Source organism: Delphinus delphis, chromosome 6, assembly GCF_949987515.2.
Source record: "Delphinus delphis chromosome 6, mDelDel1.2, whole genome shotgun sequence".
NCBI lineage: Eukaryota > Metazoa > Chordata > Mammalia > Artiodactyla > Delphinidae > Delphinus > Delphinus delphis.
The window spans coordinates 135654-156609 of NC_082688.1; the positions used below are offsets into that span (position 1 = coordinate 135654).

The 20956-nt window shown below is 51.3% G+C and overlaps 1 protein-coding gene across 2 annotated transcripts in view; it reads right to left on the reverse strand.

Moving 5' to 3' along the window:
• The window catches only part of CACNA1B (calcium voltage-gated channel subunit alpha1 B), a 194348-nt gene that overhangs the window by 32874 nt on the left and 140518 nt on the right, over nt 1-20956 (reverse strand). For both annotated transcript variants that reach the window (XM_060013664.1, XM_060013665.1), the window contains exons 27-34: nt 19600-19737; nt 18665-18866; nt 18296-18460; nt 17870-17980; nt 17428-17511; nt 10645-10650; nt 7060-7176; nt 6332-6397 (exon numbers count right to left, since the gene is read on the reverse strand). In XM_060013664.1, coding sequence (XP_059869647.1) covers nt 6332-6397; nt 7060-7176; nt 10645-10650; nt 17428-17511; nt 17870-17980; nt 18296-18460; nt 18665-18866; nt 19600-19737 — 889 coding nt within the window. The remainder of the gene's footprint in view (nt 1-6331; nt 6398-7059; nt 7177-10644; nt 10651-17427; nt 17512-17869; nt 17981-18295; nt 18461-18664; nt 18867-19599; nt 19738-20956) is intronic.

Genomic DNA, 20956 nt, shown 5'->3' on the forward strand with positions numbered 1-20956 from the left:
CTCCCAGAGATCTCCATCTCAACACCAGCACCCAGCTTCACTCAATGACCAGCAAGCTACACTGCTGGACACTCTATGCCAAACAACTAGCAAGACAGGAACACAACCCCACCCATTAGCAGAGAGGCTGCCTAAAATCATAATAAGTCCACAAACACCCCCAAAACACACCACCAGACGTGGACCTGCCCACCAGAAAGACAAGATCCAGCCTCATCCACCAAAACACAGGCACTAGTCCCCTCCACCAGGAAGCCTACACAACCCACTGAACCAACCTTAGCCACTGGGGACAGACACCAAAAACAATGGGAACTATGAACCTGCAGGCTGCAAAAAGGAGACCCCAAACACAGTAAGATAAGCAAAATGAGAAGACAGAAAAACACAGAGCAGATGAAGAAGCAAGATAAAAACCCACCAGACCTAACAAATGAAGAGGAAATAGGCAGTCTACCTGAAAAAGAATTCAGAATAATGATAGTAAAGATGATCCAAAATCTTGGAAATAGAATAGAGAAAATGCAAGAAACATTTAACAAGGACCTAGAAGAACTAAAGATGAAACAAACAATGAAGAACAACACAATAAATGAAATGAAAAATACTCTAGATGGGATCAATAGCAGAATAACTGAGGCAGAAGAACGGATAAGTGACCTGGAAGATAAAATAGTGGAAATAACTACTGCAGAGCAGAATAAAGAAAACAGAATGAAAAGAACTGAGGACAGTCGCAGAGACTTCTGGGACAACATTAAACACACCAACATTCGAATTATAGGGGGTCCAGAAGAAGAAGAGAAAAAGGAAGGGACTGAGAAAATATTTGAAGAGATTATAGTTGAAAACTTCCCTAATATGGGAAAGGAAATAGTTAATCAAGTCCAGGAAGCACAGAGAGTCCTATACAGGATAAATCCAAGGAGAAATACGCCAAGACACATATTAATCAAACTGTCAAAAGTTAAATACAAAGAAAACATATTAAAAGCAGCAAGGGAAAAACAACAAGTAACACACAAGGGAATCCCCATAAGGTTAACAGCTAATCTCTCAGCAGAAACTCTGCAAGCCAGAAGGGAGTGGCAGGACATATTTAAAGTGATGAAGGAGAAAAACCTGCAACCAAGATTACTCTACCCAGCAAGAATCTCATTCAGATTTGATTAAAACCTTTACAGACAAGCAAAAGCTGAGAGAGTTCAGCACCACCAAACCAGCTTTACAACAAATGCTAAAGGAACTTCTCTAGGCAAGAAACACAAGAGAAGGAAAAGACCTACAATAACGAACCCCAAACAACTAAGAAAATGTGAATAGGAACATACATATCAATAATTACCTTAAATGTAAATGGACTAAATGCTCCCACCAAAAGACACAGATTGGCTGAATGGATACAAAAACAAGACCCATATATATACTGTCTACAAGAGACCCGCTTCAGACCTAGAGACACATACAGATTGAAAGTAAGGGGATGGAAAAAGATATTCCATGCAAATGGAAACCAAAAGAAAGCTGGCGTAGCAATTCTCATATCAGACAAAATAGACTTTAAAATAAAGACTATTACAAGAGACAAAGAAGGACACTACATAATGATCAAAGGATCGATCCAAGAAGAAGATATAACAATTGTAAATATTTATGCACCCAACAAAGGAGCACCTCAATACATAAGGCAAATACTAACAGCCATAAAAGGGGAAATCGACAGTAACACATTCATAGTAGGGGACTTTAACACCCCACTCTCACCCATGGACAGATCATCCAAAATGAAAATAAATAAGGAAACACAAACTTTAAATAATACATTAAACAAGATGGACTTAATTGATATTTATAGGACATTCCATCCAAAAACAACAGAATACACATTTTTCTCAAGTGCTCATGGAACATTCTCCAGGATAGATCATATCTTGGGTCACAAATCAAGCCTCGGTAAATTTAAGAAAATTGAAATTGTATCAAGTATCTTTTCTGACCACAATGCTATGAGACTAGATATCAATTACAGGAAAAGATCTGTAAAAAATACAAACACATGGAGGCTAAACAATACACTACTTAATAACGAAGTGATCACTGAAGAAATCAAAGAGGAAATCAAAAAATACCTAGAAACAAATGACAATGGAGACACGACGACCCAAAACCTATGGGATGCAGCAAAAGCAGTTCTAAGAGGGAAGTTTATAGCAATACAATCCTACCTTAAGAAACAGGAAACATCTCGAACAAACAACCTAACCTTGCACCTAAAGCAATTAGAGAAAGAAGAACAGAAAAACCCCAAAGTTAGCAGAAGGAAAGAAATCATAAAAATCAGGTCAGAAATAAATGAAAAAGAAATGAAGGAAACGATAGCAAAGATCAATAAAACTAAAAGCTGGTTCTTTGAGAAGATAAACAAAATTGATAAACCATTAGCCAGACTCACCAAGAAAAAAAGGGAGAAGACTCAAATCAATAGAATTAGAAATGAAAAAGGAGAAGTAGCAACTGACACTGCAGAAATACAAAAGATCATGAGAGATTACTACAAGCAACTCTAGGCCAATAAAATGGACAACCTGGAAGAAATGGACAAATTCTTAGAAATGCACAACCTGCCAAGACTGAATCAGGAAGAAATAGAAAATATGAACAGACCAATCACAAGCACTGAAATTGAAACTGTGATTAAATATCTTCCAACAAAGAAAAGCCCAGGACCAGATGGCTTTACAGGCGAATTCTATCAAACATGTAGAGAAGAGCTAACACCTATCCTTCTCAAACTCTTCCAAAATATAGCAGAGGGAGGAACACTCCCAAATTCATTCTATGAGGCCACCCTTGATTCTAAAACCAGACAAGGATGTCACAAAGAAAGAAAACTATAGGCCAATATCACTGATGAACATAGATGCAAAAATCCTCAACAAAATACTAGCAAACAGCATCCAACAGCACATTAAAAGGATCATACACCATGATTAAGTTGGGTTTATTCCAGGAATGCAAGGATTCTTCAATATACGCAAATCAATCAACGTGATACACCATATTAACAAATTGAAGGAGAAAAACCATATGATCATCTCAATAGATGCAGAGAAAGCTTTCGACAAAATTCAACGCCCATTTATAATAAAAACCCTGCAGAAAGTAGCCATAGAGGGAACTTTCCTCAACATAATAAAGGCCATATATGACAGACCCACAGCCAACATCGTCCTCAATGGTGAACAACTGAAAGCATTTCCACTAAGATCAGGAACAAGACAAGGTTGCCCACTCTCACCACTCTTATTCAACATAGTTTTGGAAGTTTTAGCCACAGCAATCACAGAAGAAAAGGAAATAAAAGGAATCCAAATCGGAAAAGAAGAAGTAAAGCTGTCACTGTTTGCAGATGACATGATACTATACATAGAGAATCCTAAAGATGCTACCAGAAAACTACTAGAGCTAATCAATGAATTTGGTAAAGTAGCAGGATACAAAATTAATGCACAGAAATCTCTGGCATGAATTTGGTAAAGTAGCAGGATACAAAATTAATGCACAGAAATCTCTGGCATTCCTATACACTAATGATGAAAAATCTGAAAGTGAAATCAAGAAAACACTCCCATTTACCACTGCAACAAAAAGAATAAAATATCTAGGAATAAACCTACCTAAGGAGACAAAAGACCTGTATGCAGAAAATTATAAGACACTGATGAAAGAAATTAAGGATGATACAAACAGATGGAGAGATATACCATGGTCTTGGATTGGAAGAATCAACATTGTGAAAATGACTCTACTACCCAAAGCAATCTACAGATTCAATGCAATCCCTATCAAACTACCACTGGCATTTTTCACAGAACTAGAACAAAAAATTTCACAATTTGTATGGAAACACAAAAGACCCCGAATTGCCAAAGCAATCTTGAGAACGAAAAACGGAGCTGGAGGAATCAGGCTCCCTGACTTCAGACTATACTACAAAAATACAGTAATCAAGACAGTATGGTACTGGCACAAAAACAGAAAGATAGATCAATGGAACAGGATAGAAAGCCCAGAGATAAACTCATGCACATATGGTCACCTTATCTTTGATAAAGGAGGCAGGAATGTACAGTGGAGAAAGGACAGCCTCTTCAATAAGTGGTGCTGGGAAAACTGGACAGGTACATGTAAAAGCGTGAGATTAGATCACTCCCTAACACCATACACAAAAATAAGCTCAAAATGGATTAAAGACCTAAATGTAAGGCCAGAAACTCTCAAACTCTTAGAGGAAAACATAGGTGGAACACTCTATGACATAAATCCCAGCAAAATCCTTTTTGACCCACCTCCTAGAGAAATGGAAATAAAAACAAAAATAAACAAATGGGACCTAATGAAACTTCAAAGCTTTTGCACAGCAAAGGAAACCATAAACAAGACCAAAAGACAACCCTCAGAATGGGAGAAAATATTTGCAAATGAAGCAACCGACAAAGGATTAATCTCCAAAATTTATAAGCAGCTCAATAACAAAAAACCAAACAACCCAATCCAAAAACGGGCAGAAGACCTAAATAGACATTTCTCCAAAGAAGATATACAGACTGCCAACAAACACATGAAAGAATGCTCAACATCATTAATCATTAGAGAAATGCAAATCAAAACTACAATGAGATATCATCTCACACTGGTCAGAATGGCCATCATCAAAAAAATCTAGAAACAATAAATGCTGGAGATGGTGTGGAGAAAAGGGAATACTCTTGCACTGCTGGTGGGAATGGGAATTGGTACAGCCACTATGGAGAATAGTATGGAGGTTCCTTAAAAAACTACCAATAGAACTACCATATGAACTACCAGTAGAACTACCAGCAATCCCACTACTGGGCATATATCCTGAGAAAACCATAATTCAAAAAGAGTCATGTACCAAAATGTTCATTGCAGCTCTATTTACAATAGCCCGGAGATGGAAACAACCTAAGTGTCCATCACTGGATGAATGGATAAAGAAGATGTGGCACATATATACAATGGAATATTACTCAACCATAAAAAGAAACGAAATTGAGCTATTTGTAATGAGGTAGATAGACCTAGAGTCTGTTATACAGAGTGAAGTAAGTCAGAAAGAGAAAGATAAATACTGTATCCTAACACATATATATGGAATTTAAGAAAAAAAAATGTCATGAAGAACCTAGAGGTAAGACAGGAATAAAGACACAAACCTACTAGAGAATGGACGTGAGGCTATGGGGAGGGGGAAGGGTAAGCTGTGACAAAGCGAGAGAGAGGCATGGACATATATACACTACCAAATGTAAGGTAGATAGCTACTGGGAAGCAGCCGCATAGCACAGGGAGATCAGCTCGGTGCTTTGTGACCGCCTGGAGGGGTGGGATAGGGAGGGTGGGAGGGAGGGAGACGCAAGAGGGAAGAGATATGGGAACATATGTATATGTATAACTGATTCACTTTGTTATAAAGCAGAAACTAACACACCATTGTAAAGCAATTATACTCTAATAAAGATGTAGAAAAAAAAATAAAAAATAAAATAAAATAAAGATCAGTGACATATGTCTTTGTATGCCCAGATACCAAAGCAAGAAAAAATATATGTTTGTTTTAAACAGCATCAGATCTCAGCAAATTTTAAGCAAGACAACTTTTCAACCCCTGGAAATTGAGTTTAAAAATCAGTTTTCAGCTAACCTTTAGACACTGTCTCCTTCCACTACAAATTAACATTTGAGTCCATCTCCCATCCCTACTACTGGAAAGTGGTCAGATGCCAAAAGTATCAACTGGGACACTGCTTTGTGTATTTTAAACATTTTCCCAAATAGCTGACAAAGCGTTCTTTGACAAAATAAAGGTAAGTTACGCAAAAGCTAATTTTGACCAGGACAGTGACCTGGTATGATCCTGTTGACTTTTTCCTTCAACAGCATATAATCTCCGGTACAGGATCAGGACGCTTGTCCTTCAGAAGTGCTGCTGGGCCAAAAGAATGACCAGCTGCTGCGCCGCAGGCCTCTCGGCATCCTGCAGATGTGCTCAAACACTCCACCGCCGTGGGTGCCCAGCACCCAAGCAATCGTGCCCACCAGCGCCCTAGCACACCCCAGCAGGATTCCACTAGACAGCAGGGCCGGGCATCTGCCCACAAAGGGTGGCACTGCTTGGCCTCAGCCACAGAAGAGTCTTTCTGAGGATTAAGTTCATAAAGCGCTTAGAACGGCACCTGGCTCATAGAAACGTTGCCGAAGTGCGAACGTGCCATCGTTATCGTGCGATGGCCCCGCGCACACCCACCTGCATGCCGACGATGGCGTAGATGAAGAACAGCATGGCGATGAGCAGGCACACGTAGGGCAGCGCCTGTAGAGACACGGGAGGGCAGGTCAGCTCCAGGAGGGAGGACAGGTCAGCTCCAGGAGAGAGGCCTGCCCCCTGGCCTGAGCCTCATCGGCAGAGCGGATGGTGGCTGGGTCTCTGGGGCCACACTGGCCTCAGTTGACTGCAGACCCACCCCAATGACCACCAAGCTACTGTCAACTCCTTCATCTACAAAGCAAGCCATAAAAGCCACCTCAGCCCTTGGTGAGCATAAACAAGATACTCTCCGTAAACCTGAAAGCGTCCTTACAAACCATCACGGGACAACGGGCGCCACGGGAGGTGTGAAAGCGTCCTTTCAAACCATCACGGGACAACGGGGGCCACGGGAGGTGTGAAAGCGTCCCTACAAACCATCACGGGACAACGGGGGCCACGGGAGGTGTGAAAGCGTCCTTACAAACCATCACGGGACAGCGGGCGCCACGGGAGGTGTGAAAGCGTCCTTACAAACCATCACGGGACAGCGGGGGCCACGGGAGGTGTGAAAGCGTCCTTTCAAACCATCACGGGACAGCGGGGGCCACGGGAGGTGTGGGCCCCGCCCCGGCCTTCCCGAGGAGGGCGCTCGGGCGGTGGCGGCAGAAGCCCCCCAGCCTGCACAAGGGAGGGGTCAGGCCGCGCCTGGCCACGCCCAGCCTCACCTTGAAGGACTGGACGAAGGTCCAGAGCAGGATGCGGATGGTGTAGCCTTGGCGGAGCAGCTTGATGAGTCGGGCGGCGCGGAAGAGGCGGAGGAAGCTGAGGTTGATGAAGTTGTTCTGCAGGGAAGAGAGGTTATGCTCTGACCTTCGGGGACCAGCCTCCCACAGGCGCAGGGCGGCCACGCCCCACCCCACCTCCCCAAGTCACTGTGCCCCAAAGAAAAGCGGGTGAAGAGAGAGAACGGAACAAAAAGTCCCCGCTTCACAGTCTAAGCAGCAATCAGCCACCAGGAAACCTTCCAAGAGTGAAGCTTGTCTTTGCAAACCGCTTCCCATGCAGCAAATCAGAGAAACGCCCTCCACAGGGAGGGGCAGAGGAGAGTCCCATGAAGCACCCCCCCGCTGCCACGTGGAAGGGGAGGATGCCTGAAGCCAGGCCTCCAACACTGACGGCCTCTCACAGGGCACGGCCCAGCCGCCCAGGGGCAGGGCTACCACACGGCCAGCAAAGCCCCGGCCTGCCTGGGGCCCAGCCGAGAGGCAGGCCCTTCCTCCGGGCCTGGGCAGGTGCCCGCACGCAGGTCACCGCAGGAGGCGTAGGTGGTGTCGGTCCTGCTGCCCACGCCAGGGAAGACACCTCTGCAGCCCACTATCCGGTGTCTGCCCCAGAGAGCCCAAGCCATCTCGCACGGCCCCCTCACCCAAAGGGTCGAAGTCAGGCACAAACGAACCCAACCGTCTCTGGACTGCACGGATGACCCGGGAGCGAGGCTTCCACCTTGGCCCAGGGGCGCCTGAATTCCTGGCCATCCCTTTCGGGGGCACGGCCCTGCTCGGCGTCCGTGAGTAGGCAGGGGTGCTCGCGGGCCCGGGCGGCTTCCTGCCCTGTCTGCTTGGAGACCAGGTGCCCACGCGCAGCCTGAGGTCAGCTTCCCCACACTTGGCTGCTTTGAAATACGCAAGCAGCTCAGGCTAGACACATTGTGCTGCCAGATACAGTGGTCAAATACAGAGAAAAGAGAGCACAGGTGCAGCGGCAGAGCTCACGCAGGAGGCGGCGGGGCCTGGGCAGAGCCGCGTCCTCCCTCCAGGGCTGCCCATCTGGTCTTGGCTGGGACGAGGCATTGGTGGAGAGACGGGCCTCACTCCGCCCCTCCGCTGCCTGTCTCAGGGGCTGGCTTCTTTGCTTCCCACCAGGGACTCTGGACTGTCTCTGCTGGCGAGGGGCTTAACAGCTACCCTGGGGGACGGCTCCCGGGTTTTGGACAGTGCCACAGGGAGAGGGGGCAGTTGGCAGGCACGAGGAGGGCCGGCTGTGGCCCAGATCAGCACGCAGGCAGAAGTGGACCTTGGGGTGTGACCCCGGAGGGTGTACTCGTTTCCCTGCAGCTCCCTCACCGGCTCGCGCTGGGGCAAGAGGACCTCAGGGTGGATGAGACATAGCCACACTCTCTGAGCCCCGTGGGCCTGAGGACTCTCCGGTGAGCCAGTCGCCTCAGGAGGACGGGCACAGGGATGCAAGGGGGGACTGCCTACGGTGCCAGGGTACCCTTTGTACAAGACAGTAAAGCACAGAAAGGGGGGAGCTGCCACCTCAGGGGTGTCTGCTTTCAAACCACCTGCGCAGGTGGGTCTGGAGGGGCCGAGACCAAAGCAATTTGCTCAGACGGTTGGGACAGACAAGATTTCCTGAAAATACTGGGGGGAAATATAAGCTTCTGGGTAAGAAGGAAGAGACGGAGGCCACAGCGGGCAGCGGAAGGCGCTGTTCGTTCCAGTTACTGGATGCGTGAACGCAGCCCCTTCCTACTTTCTGTTGAGACCCAGGTCCCAACCCTCCTCCCCAGCTTCTCTCTCGGGGCTCCACGGGCACGTAGGAGAAGGTGCACGTGCCAACAGACAGCCAGCCCTAGAGAGCCGTGAGGGCGGAGGTGACAGCGGCCCCAGATGCCGCAACCACAGTGTGACAGGCTGAGTGCACCATGGCTGCACCCATGCGCGAGCCGCCAGACACCACCATGCAGACTGCATGCAGGACAGCAGGGGCAGCAAGCACACAGCGGCCTCCCCCCGGCTGCGCACCGTCGCCCCTGGCCTCAGCCAACCCCCGGAGGTGGATGCAACATGCCCCGACCCCCCAAGTCCATGGTTTCTGCTGTACCCACGAGCAACCCCACCTACTTCCAAGCCAGGCCCCTCCTTAGGGCCCCTGCCTCTGAGCCAGGAAAGGTCAGCTTTACAGCCCTCAACACGGAGCTGACTTATGCTGAGGGGACACTGGTCCCCAGCTCCACTGAGCACCAGCTTCCACCTCTACACGATGGAGGTGTTCGGACATCATGCCCGGGGGCGAGGAATCCCTGAGAAAAGGAACTTACGGTGCATTGAGCACTGCAACGCCGCCACAGAGGCAAACGGAGCCCAGGCCGAGGCCCCCGTCTCCTACGTCCAAGCGCATCACTGCCTCTGGTCAGAGTCACAGCACAATGAGGTGCCCCCCCTCACACTGTGCACGTGTCGGGGACACACACGTGCCGGGGATGAGGTGCAGCAGAGCGTGGGACAAGCTGCTCTCCTACTCAGCTTCGTTCTCAAGGGGACCGATGATGGGAGAGAGAGAGAAAGGAGAGAAAGCCTGTGGAGAAAGCCCACACACGCACAGTACCCTGGACATTGATTGACATGAAGGCAGAGGAGGGCACAGAGCGGCTGGACAGGAAGGGCTGAGCAGAGGCCTGGTGCCACGAGCAGAGCCTGTGCGAAAGATGTGGCCTGGTATTTCGGCAGCATCAAACAGCCTTTTCTCAAAACTCAAGCTTTTCTGCTCCGATGGTGAAACCTTTATCACAAGCATTCACTTTCTGTAGCAGGAATCTCAGAATCTGCTACTTTGCACGAACTTGCAGGCATGGCCTCAGCTCACTCTGCTCCCAGCATCTTCTCTCTCCCCTCACCCGGAAGGAGGCTCCGTCCACACCTCCTGCACGGGCTCCACACAAGCTCGCTGACCAGGGCACACAAGAATCAGCGACGCTGGATGAGGGCCCAGCCCTCTGCTCCCTCCTGGGGCAGTGCCCCTCTTTCTACTCAGGCCAACCCCCCAGCCTGGTGCCCCCAGCCAGGCCCCCACGGAAGATACGCCCAGGAAGGACCCTACAGGAGACCTTGTCAGAGGCCACTGGGCAGAGCCGAGTCCGCTCGGTCTGCCGGTGGAGACAGAGCAGAAGGGACATGACTGTGCAGCAGAAACCATGGACTTTTCGGGGATCAGGTCCAAACTCACATCCTGCAAAACCTCCCCAATTCTGAGCCAGTCTCATCACTTACCTGCCTCTCACTCAGAAGCCCCTACCTCCTCTCTCAGCCCAAGGCCAGTTCCTGTGATCAGGTGGTCCCTGGGGGGCCCTCATAAGCCCCGGCTGGACCCCAGGAGCCGGGACAGTGCGTGAGAGGCCAGAGGGGCGGGTGCAGCTGGGCTCTGAGCACAGGAGGGCAGCGGCGAGGGGTGACAGGAAGCAGAAGGGAGGAGGACCGGAGCAAGCAAAGCCAGGAGTTTTAAGAACTATTTAAAGTCATGAAACCAACCGTTTCCTATACGTGATGTTTTCACGGATGGACATTTGCGAGTTATTTACAAATTGGGATGTTTGGGCGGCAGGCGCACAACATACAGACGGAGACATGGTTTTCGCATTGTATGTTGGTTGCGTGACGTGAGTCAGCAGGTAGGTGAGGGTAAATCAAGAACAGAAACAAAACAAAAGAGAAACTGAGTCACCAACACAAGCAAAACTCAAACTCCGAACACTTCACCGGAAACTTTTAGGATTTGGGTAAACTTTGCATATTTTGCTTGAAATGTACCGAATCAAAACACATTTTTGAAATCTGTAGGTTATGCAGACAGGGGCATCATTTGCATTTCTGTTTGTAATGCAAATCCAAAGATGACTCACAGACACTTATTTTTTTATTTCCAGGCAAAGAAATCAATGTCAGTTTTATGCTTGCTTAGAGTGCGTTCTCTACGTGACCCTGGTTAAGACTGTTGCTCTATGGTGATTTTTAAGTCGGGGGTGGGAACTGACACTCACATTTTTGCCTAAGGAAAAAAAAGTGCATCCACAAAGTAACACATGAAGTGACTACAATGGAGAAAGAAAAAAAGACGCCGAAATCCACAAGACGGCTTCCTTTCACCTCTCCTCCTCCAGGCAGGACAGGGTGAAGACCGCCCTCTGAAACCACTAGTGGCGGGGCAGCTGAGCTTTCAGACCAAGCAGCTTCTCAGCCCCCCTGCCGGCCCTGCTGGGCGTCCAGGATTGGTGGTGGCTACCCTGGAGGTCTTGCTGGGATTAAGTCTCGAACATCTGCAGCCGCCCTCCCTTGAGTTTCCAGCAGCTGAGGGGCCTCTCTGTGGGGAGGTGCCCCTGGGAGACAGCGCCTCTGCGACATCCGCCGGGCACCCCTGCCTGCCCCACCTGTGGATGCCCTCCCAGCCGTCACCCCTCTGCCGAGGGGGCACACACACGCCCAAACCCCCAGGGCTGTGTCCTTGCAGTTGGGAGCCCAGTGTCAGGATGCCTTTGTCTGGGGCATAAAGACTCCTGTGCCCAAGGAGGCGGAGCGCCTAGGCAGAAACCACGCTGGGGAACTACTTCTGGGTGAGAAGAGGTGCACAGCGAAGGGGCAGCGCCCGGGCAATGCTGCAAGGCCAGCAGCCGGGGGAACAAATCACCGTGTTTTGTTGTTAAGATGGCAGCTTTCAGCTTTTTGCCTGGATTATTCAGATCACTGACTTTTCAGAACCATGAAACAACTCGCATAAACAAAGGAATACGTGCAAGTCTATGTACACACGTATTTTAAATAAAGGCGATAAAAGGTCCATATATTCGTCATCCAGCCTAAACGGAACGTCGCCGTTGCTTCGGAAGCCCTGCGTGCCTCTCTTCCCCAGATGTAGTGACTATCCTTAACCCTTGTTAATAACTGCTTTTCTGCACTGTTTCACCTCTAACTCTTAAAACACGTTTATACTTGCCTGTTCTTAACTCTGTGACGGGATTAGACTACACGTGGCCCTCTTGGGCTCAGGCAAACCTGTGCTCTCACGCTGAGCAAACACCGCCTTGGGGAAGCATCCTCTCGATAAGGGTGCCATTCACTGTGTCAATAAACCACTTCTGCCGCTGCTGCTGCGAACAACGCTGCCATGAACATCCGTGTGAAAACGTCTCCAGGTTCCTCCGCCAGGCACCCTGGGCAGGCACACACGCCCGCCCCTCCAGCGAGGCCGAGCTGACCGACACCCAGCAGCAGTGTCCACATCCTCGCCTACAGCCGGCAGCCTCAGGGTTTCTGTTTGACAAACGCTGGGTGTGGAATGGCATCTCAGTGCCGTTTCACTTTGTACTTCTTTGATTACAGGTAAGGTTGAGTATCTTTCTGTGGCCACTTGTGTTTTCTATTTTGGAAGATGCCCCACCGTACCTTCTGCTCCCAGAAGAGCCTTGCACGTTCTGGACGCTAACCTCCACCGCGAGCCTGGAAGGCCTCCGCCCTCCAGCCTTTTGCTCACTACATGCTGGCCTCACGCTCTTTTCCCCCATGGATCTCATCCCATCTCATCTTACAGGCTCACGGTTCCTAGCCGTACGTCACTGGCCTGCGTCTCCTCCGGCTGCCCGCTGGACGACTCCTGGGAGGACAGCAGGACTGAACTCTAACATGGACAAGGTGCAGCCGGACCGTCCTCGGCAAACCTGTTCCTCACAATTCCCTCCCTTTTCAGTGAATGACAACCCACTTCTCCAAGCGCACAGACGACAAAGTATGATGCCATCCTTGCCTCATCTTTCACACCCACGTCCGACCCATCTGCAGCTCTACCTGGAAATTACACCCAGAACTTGACGATGTCTGACCACATCCCAGCTCCCAGCTCCTCTCCTGGCTCACAGCAGTAACGCTCGGCCGCACACACATCCTCCAAGGCCCACTACCCAGTTGTCAGCACTTACATCTTTGTTTCTGAGAGCTTTCCCAGGCCAGGACACAATACCCAGGCCCTAACATTAATGAAGGGTGAACTGCTGAAAAAATAATTCTCTGGCCCCCTCCCCCCAGCAGCCTTCAACCCGCAGCAGACAGCGGCTGCTGGGAGAGCCCTGGGGTAGTAACGGTAGCTGACTTGATAGCGCCTTTCCTGGGCTGCCTGCCTCTCTGCTGGCTTCCAGGTGAACGACATGCACCACGTTCTTGTCTCAGGGTCTGTTTCTGGGGGAACCCAGCTAAGACAGCCCTGACTGGTCTCACTGCCTCTGCCTGTGCCCTGCACAATATTCTCAACAAAGCTGCCAGGGCTGTGCTCTTAAATGCCAGGTCGTGTCACTCCTCTCCACAAAACCCTCCAAATCCTCCCATCTCACTCAAAAGAAAAGCCAAGGTTTACCGACTGCAAGGTCTTCACTGTGCAGCCACAGCGTCCACCCTTTCTTCACCCCTGGTGGGGTCTCTGCACTCCCTGCCCCCCAGCTGGCACCTGCTCAGGTTCCTTGCGAGTCCAGACTTCCTGACCTGGGGTCGCCGTCTCAGTGGCACACAATCACGGCTCCCCAGTGTCTCACACCCCCTCTGCTTGGCCTTCTCCCTGGTCACTGTCTGACACCATGTGTCTTTCCCATTAGAATAAGCGGGGATTTTCATCTTTTGTCCCAGCACTTAGAATAGTGCTTAGCACATGACAGGCACTGCATAAACATTTTAACGCGTATACATGAAGGAATGTGATGCAAATATCCTTCCCCTGTTCATGGATTGGCCTTTCTCCTTTTGATACACAGAAATTTTATATTATACAATTCTTTTTCCAGTTATGGCTGGTGCTTTATATATATATTTTGCTTAACAAATCAGTCCTTGATCTCAAGGTCTTAAAAATAATCTCTTGTATTTTCTTCTAAGAGCTTTAAAGTTTCTGTCTCTTATATTTAAGTCTTTTCCTCCATTTGCAGTACTTTTGTGAATGGTGCAAGCCAAGACCCAATTCCTCTTTCTCCTGTACTGATCATTAGCTACGCCCACAGACGGTCACACGCAAGTGGGCCTGAGTCCAGGCTCCTGGGCTACCCCACGCGGTCTAAAGTGCTACCGCTCTGCAGGAAGCCGCCGCCCTGGCGCGGCCCCAGGGGCACCTTCTTACTATTAGGCATCTTGGCTACTTGGGAGGCTTTGCTCTTCCTTATAAATTTTAGAAGCAGCTTTTGTCAAATTCCAAAACAAAGAGACAAACAAACAAAAAGAAAAACAAAATCATTGGTGTTTTTATTGAAATCGCATTGAATCTACAGATCAGTTGGGAGGAACTGTCATCTCTATGGCACCGACACTACTTACTAATTAACATCATGTATAACTCCATCTATTCAAGTCTCGTTTAGCATCTTCCAATAAAGCTTAGTAATTTTCCACAAAGAGGTCCTGCACGCGTACCTTGTCAGGTCTATTGTCAGGACTGCTGGCGCCGTAATGAAACGCGGCAAACTTACTTGAGCAATCTCACATTTAATCCATTTTAGATTACTCTGGATTTCATCCACAGACGGCTCGTCTTCATGGGCCATGTGCCACCCGCCCAGCAACAGCCCAGTGCACTGTGGAAGTGCTACATCCGGGGCCACACCTGGGCAAGCCTAGAGGGCGCCGTCACACGACGGCTGGCCTGGCCCCCACACCGCTCACCTCTGCGGCACCACTGTCTCTTCCTCAGCTCACCCCTCCCCAGCACATCATGGGATGATCACTAAATGTCGAGGAAAGCTCCAACCTGGTTATGGAGGACTGGCTTAATGCACTGGTGCAGGCCTCACCAGAGCCCCAGGCGGCGTCGGCCTGAAAGACGGCGGTGAGGCAGAGCTCTGGCGATGTGCCCCATCCGCCACAGTATGTGTGTGTGCGTGTGTGTGTGTGTGTGTGCGTGAAGTTGCTGGTGGTAAGGACCACAGGGTCCCAGGCAAAGGCTACAGCTTGGTCAGGCCTCTGGAGGGAACAAAGCTTGTGGCAGAGGCCACCTCTGGATGTGGGAATGGGCACCATGTGCAGGTCTAGGCATCACATGTTAACGTCCACCCCGGACACCTACAGCCGTAGGGACACGAAAACCCCATGCGCCTTAGGCTGTGTGGACAACAGATGTCAGCAAGCCTCTGTCTTCCCAGCCCCCGCTCACACGGCAGACCCACAAAGGCAGTGACTGTGACGGCTGGGATAAAGGCTGCGCCTGGCAAGGCTGATCCAGCCACGGCCACGACTGAACACCAGCTCGTAGTGAGCAGAGACCACCTTTAGGCCTCTACAGGGAACCACGTCTGGAGCTGTCACTCAGCCACTTGGTGGTAAGTTGCCTACCTGAGAACCTTCACCCAGAAGCAACAGTGATTTGTCTCAACGAGGATCACTCATATCTTGGGTGCGGGCCTGCCTCTGCTGATGCCCTAGCGTCAGAGATTTACCAACAGGGGATGCCACATGCCATCAACTCAGAGCAAGCGGAGGGCGGGCAAAGGAGCAGGAGACCCAGGACCCGCCGGCGTGTCACACTCCACATCACTCAGGAGGTGTCGCTCTGATAAAATGCTGAGATGGCCTCTTACAGGCACAGAAAAGAGCTGGCCTGATGGGGCACCTCAGGGGGTTCAGGGTGCTGCACTTCAAGATGAACTGACGGCCAGCAGACATACTGGGTGCCTGACCTGTAAACCGCATGGATCCAGGAAGCAAGGGGCCAAAGCGGAGGTGGCCCCTGTCACCATGACTCCAGCAGCCCGCTGGGACTTTGTGTCACCATCCCCACAAATTCAGGCTAGGCGCATCTCGGGGTCCTGACTCAAAGGGGCTGGAGACCACTTCCACTGTGGGACACAGGAAGGCCGTGGTGGCTCCTGTCGCTCTGGGTTCCCCAGAGTTTCCACGCTGGCCAGGGTGTGAAGGGCAGAGCTGCCCCTGCACAGGGGCAGGGAGAAGTCTGTCTGGAAATCAGGGGCTCCCGGGGCCTTTCTAGAGGTTCCTGGGACCAGTCTGAACTGTGCCTGGACCATCACAGCAGCCAGAGCCACACAGGGAATGGCAAGCAGGGCCCGGGCCGCACAGCACAGAGGGCTGGGTCACCTGGCGAGACCAGCAACCAGAGCAGCAGAGGGCTGGCCAGAGGTGAGGGGACCCCGGCGATGACGCGAGTCCCCAGCACAGCAGCAGGTGCCCTGCTCCTCCTATCAACCCTCTCCTCCCAGAAGTCGTGAGCAGCACCACCCTGAAGACAGCAACGGGACCCGACATGAGGCGTGGGCAGAGCCAGGTTGAGCCAGGGCTGCGAGCAGATGCCCCCACCCTGCACGTGGCCCTTCACCCGCAGCAGCGCAGGCGGCCAGAGCTTGCTTCGCCTGCCCTCGGGGCGCTCGGGTGTCTGGGAATCGACACCCCGGGCACGGCCTTTAGCCGAGGACTGGTGGGCACAGAGGTAAGAACTCTGCAGCTCTGAGGTGTGACCCACCCTGTCTCCAGAGCCCCTGGGGGATGACGCAATTCACCGGCACCTCTGGTCCTTCTCTCCCCATCCACCTCCCCAAACCTCTCTCCGCGGGTTCTGCCTCAGAACACGTCCTAAGACATAACTTCTATAAGAACCTTCGCCTCGGTGTCTGTTCCTAGAGAATTCAACCTAAGAAAAATAAATGTGGTTTTTGCCATTTAGTTCTAACTTAACATGCTGTGCTGAAAGAATACGGCTTTATGACTCAGACTCTTTCAAATTTGTTGAGACAAGTTCATGTTCTAGCCCTCAGTCAGTTTTTAGATACAATCCATGTACTTTAGTAAGAATAAGAATCTCCAGCATGTGTACACACACACACACACACACACACACACACACACACACACACCACGTATATGTAAAACAAACTTAATACTTTAAAATATTCTAAATTCTTACTGGTTTTAGTTTGTATCTTTTTGGCACCAGTTGTTAGATGTGCATGTATTAGATAAACACAAATTTAGGAGATCCTTATCTTCCTGGTCACTTGTTACCATGGAGCTCCCTGGTGATTCTCAGGCCACCAGCCTGGAAGACCTCCTGGGAACCAATTTCTTAGCCAAGAAAAAGCATTTGCCGAGAGGACACCCACCCTCCCCCCCCCCCAAACTCATCCCCGCACTCGCCTCTGGAGAGGAGCTTCCATCTCCAGAGCTCGTGGGGAATTCTGCTCCGAGGAGGCGCTAATACCACCAGGGCCTGGAGGCTCAGTGAGGGAACACCTCTGGAAGGAAACCACTTGGGGCCCTGCAGGGGCAGGAGATGCTGCTTACCGCAATCTCTGTTACTAAAACATCAGTAATACTTCCCAACACGGTGACGAAGTCAAAGACGTTCCAGGCGTCTCTGAAATAGTTCTGGAGAGAAGGAAGGGCAGTTAGTGTGGAGCCGGTGAGGGCTCTGCCACACAAGGAGCTGCAGGAGGTGGCCTCTCGTCGAGAAGGCGGCGAGTGGACAGACGCACCGCCTCAGGTGGGAGTGCACGAGGCCACGCATCAGAGGGAAGGAGCCCGGCCCCACCCGCTCCCAGGAGCAGGGCGGGGGCAGAGGTGCGGGCAGCCCCCGGCAGCCCCCTCCCTGGGGCCCCTCCAGGGTCACATGTGTTGTGGGGGTTCAGGGAATCCCCAGCTCCAAACGGTGGGCCCCCGAAGGTCCCCTGAAGAGGGGGAGCCAGCATGCAGACACCTAAAGGCCAGGAGGGGCCAAGGCACGTACCAGCACCCCGAAGGCGATGATCTTGAGCGCGCACTCCATGGAGAACATGGACGTGAACACGATGTTCAGACACTTCAACATCAGCTCGTACTCGTAGGGCGCGTCATAGAACTGCCCGGGGAAGGGGCACCGTTGGCCCCAGGCCTGGCTGCCCTGAGACACCCCACGGGGCTCACGATGACCTCCTGTCACACATGCCTGCTGCACGAGGACCCCCTCCCGGTTCCCCTCGTCTCCCAGAACCTTCTCACGATCTCAGCCCACGGACGACTGGGGGCCCAGGGTTGCGCAGGCACCCTGAGCTGACCAGCACTCGGGGCGACGCCCACTCCTGCACACACCCCAGGAGGAAGCCAACCCTCCGCCAGGCTGGAGTCGGGTTCCCGCCCCACAGGCACCGGGATCCACCACGCAGGCCCCACGCACCTTCATCATCAGCACCACAGTGTTCAGGGCTATCATAGCCATGATGAAATACTCGAAGGGTGGCGAGACCACGAACGTCCACGTCTTGTACTGGAACGACTGCTTGTTCTGGGGCATGTACCGCGTCAGGGGTTTGGCGCTGATGGCGAAGTCGATGCAAGCCCTCTGCACAGGAAGGAAGGAGCAGGGGGAGCTGGGACCCTGCGGAGCCCCTGCACACCCCCCGCCCTCATCCAGAAGGCCTCCTCTGGGCAGCCCTCCCTGCCCTGTGCTGGCCAGTGGCTCCCACGCAGAGGGGAGCCCAGGGGCCCTGCCTACACTGCCCAAGGAGAGTCCGCGAGGAGACGAAGTGGGAGGGGAGTCGCCTACCTCATTCTTCTCCAGGCTGCATTCAGACATGACCTTGTCCCCCTGCTCCTGGAAGGTGATGATGATCAAGGCCACAAAGATGTTGACGAAAAAGAAGGGGAAGACCACGAAGTAGACCACATAGAAGATGGACAGCTCCATGCGGTACCCAGGGCTCGGGCCCTGCTCCTCATAGGTGGCGTCCACCGAGTGTTTCAGCACCCTGGGCCAAGAACCAGCGCCAAGCATCAGGGGAGCCCAGGAGGATACGACCCCGGGAAAGACGAGACCCGTGTCACAGGTGAGGCTTCTGCGGCTGAGCCCAGAGACGGTGCCATGTGCGGGCCAGGCCTGCTCCTCAGGAGGGCCATGGCTCCCGGCGGGGGCCTGTCTCGCCAGTAGGGTTTATACTCAGGGCTACTGGGGGAACCTCCTAGAGGATGCCTCAGTGTGCCTGAGGTCCCATCCCCTGGAGGAGAGGTGGGAGAGGTCCAGCAGTCCTGTGCTGCCCGGCTCTCTCCCACCTCACACCAGGTAACCTGCTCACACCCAGCTTCACCTGTCGCCAGAAAGCCTTGGGCTGAGCAGGGTCACCTGGAAGAGCATCGATCCTGCCTTCTGAAGGGTGGTCTTCTCAGCCCCAAAGGAAGCCCCTGGAACCCACGCATCCCTTGGACTCCCCTTAACTGCGGCCAGAGGCTAGCACAGGGAGACGCCAAGGGGCCCATCTTCCCTCCGGCCCCCAGCCACTAAACAAGGGTTTTCAGGAGGTCACGGTGCTGTGCTCTTGGCTAATCTCCTGCTCCCCAGGCTGCCCACCCTCGAAGGGCAGGACCATGTCTCACCCGGTAAGTACAAGAGCCCGGGGGGTGTTTGCTTAGTGACGGACGCAGAGTCTACGCTCCCCACTCTGGCTGCCCCTCTGCTCTAGCCTGACCAGCCAGGGGGGCACTCACATGGGCCACCCTTCCCCCGTGGACACTGTGAACAGGGTCAGCAGGGCCCAGAGCACGTTGTCGTAGTGGAAGTCGTATTTCTTCCACTGCCGCGGCTGAGCCTCCACCTCCTCCTTCTCATAATCCAAGTACTGGCCCCTGGGAGCGGGAACACAGAGGAAGTCAGAGGTTAGAGACGAAGGGTCCAAATAAACCCCTGTGTCTGCGGTCAACTGAACTTTGAAAAGGGTCATCCATTCAGTGGAGAAAGAACCGTCTTTTCAACAGGTGGTGCTGAAAGCACTGGGTATCTACAGGTAAGAAAATGAATGTGGACCCCGCCTCACTCCATGTATACAAATTAGCTCAAAGTGGATCAAAGACCTAAATGTAAGAGCTAATACTATAAGACTCTTAGAAGAAAGCACAGGGGGGCTCAGAACAGATAAATTGGACTTCATCAAAACTGAAAGCTTTTTTTGTGCTTCAAAGGACATCATCCACACACAGAATGGGACAAAATATTGAAAATCATCTATCTGACAAGGGACTCGTATCAGGGCTATATTAAGAACAATTACAATCGGTTATAAAAAGGACGGGGCTTCCCTGGTGGCGCAGTGGTTGAGAGCCCGCCTGCCGATGCAGGGGACATGGGTTCGTGCCCCGGTCCGGGAGGATCCCACATGCCGTGGAGCGGCTGGGCCCGTGAGCCATGGCCGCTGAGCCTGCGCGCCCGGAGCCTGTGCTCCGCAACAGGAGAGGCCGCAACAGTGAGAGGACCGCGTACCGCAAAAAAAAAAAAAAAAAAAAAATGGGTAAAAGATCTGAATAGACATTTTTGCAAAGAAGACCCACAAATGGTCAATATGCACATGAAAAGAGGCTCCATGTCGTGAATCATCAGGAAAACGCAAATCAAACCACAATGAGACACCACTTTACACCCACCAGCACGGCTATAATTATATTTTTAAAAAGGAAAATAACAAGTATTGGCAAGGACGTGGAGAAATCGCAACTCCCAGACACTGCTGGTGGGAACACAAAATCGTTCAGCCACTTTGGAAAACAGTCTGGCAGTTCCTGAAACTGATAAAGAGAATCATCATGTGACCCAGCAATCTCACTTCTGCGTTCATACTCGAGAGAAATGGAAACACCTATCCACAGAAAAAGCTGTACACGTGTTCAAAGCAGCAGCAATCACAACGGCCAAAATGTCCACCAACAGATAACTGGCTCAGTACAATGAGGGGTAACTTAAGAAGGAATAAACATCTGGCCATTAAAGGGGACGAAGTACTGCACAGGCCACAGCACTAGTGGTAGAAGCTGGACACACAAGACCCCAGATCACAGGATTCCATTACGTGAT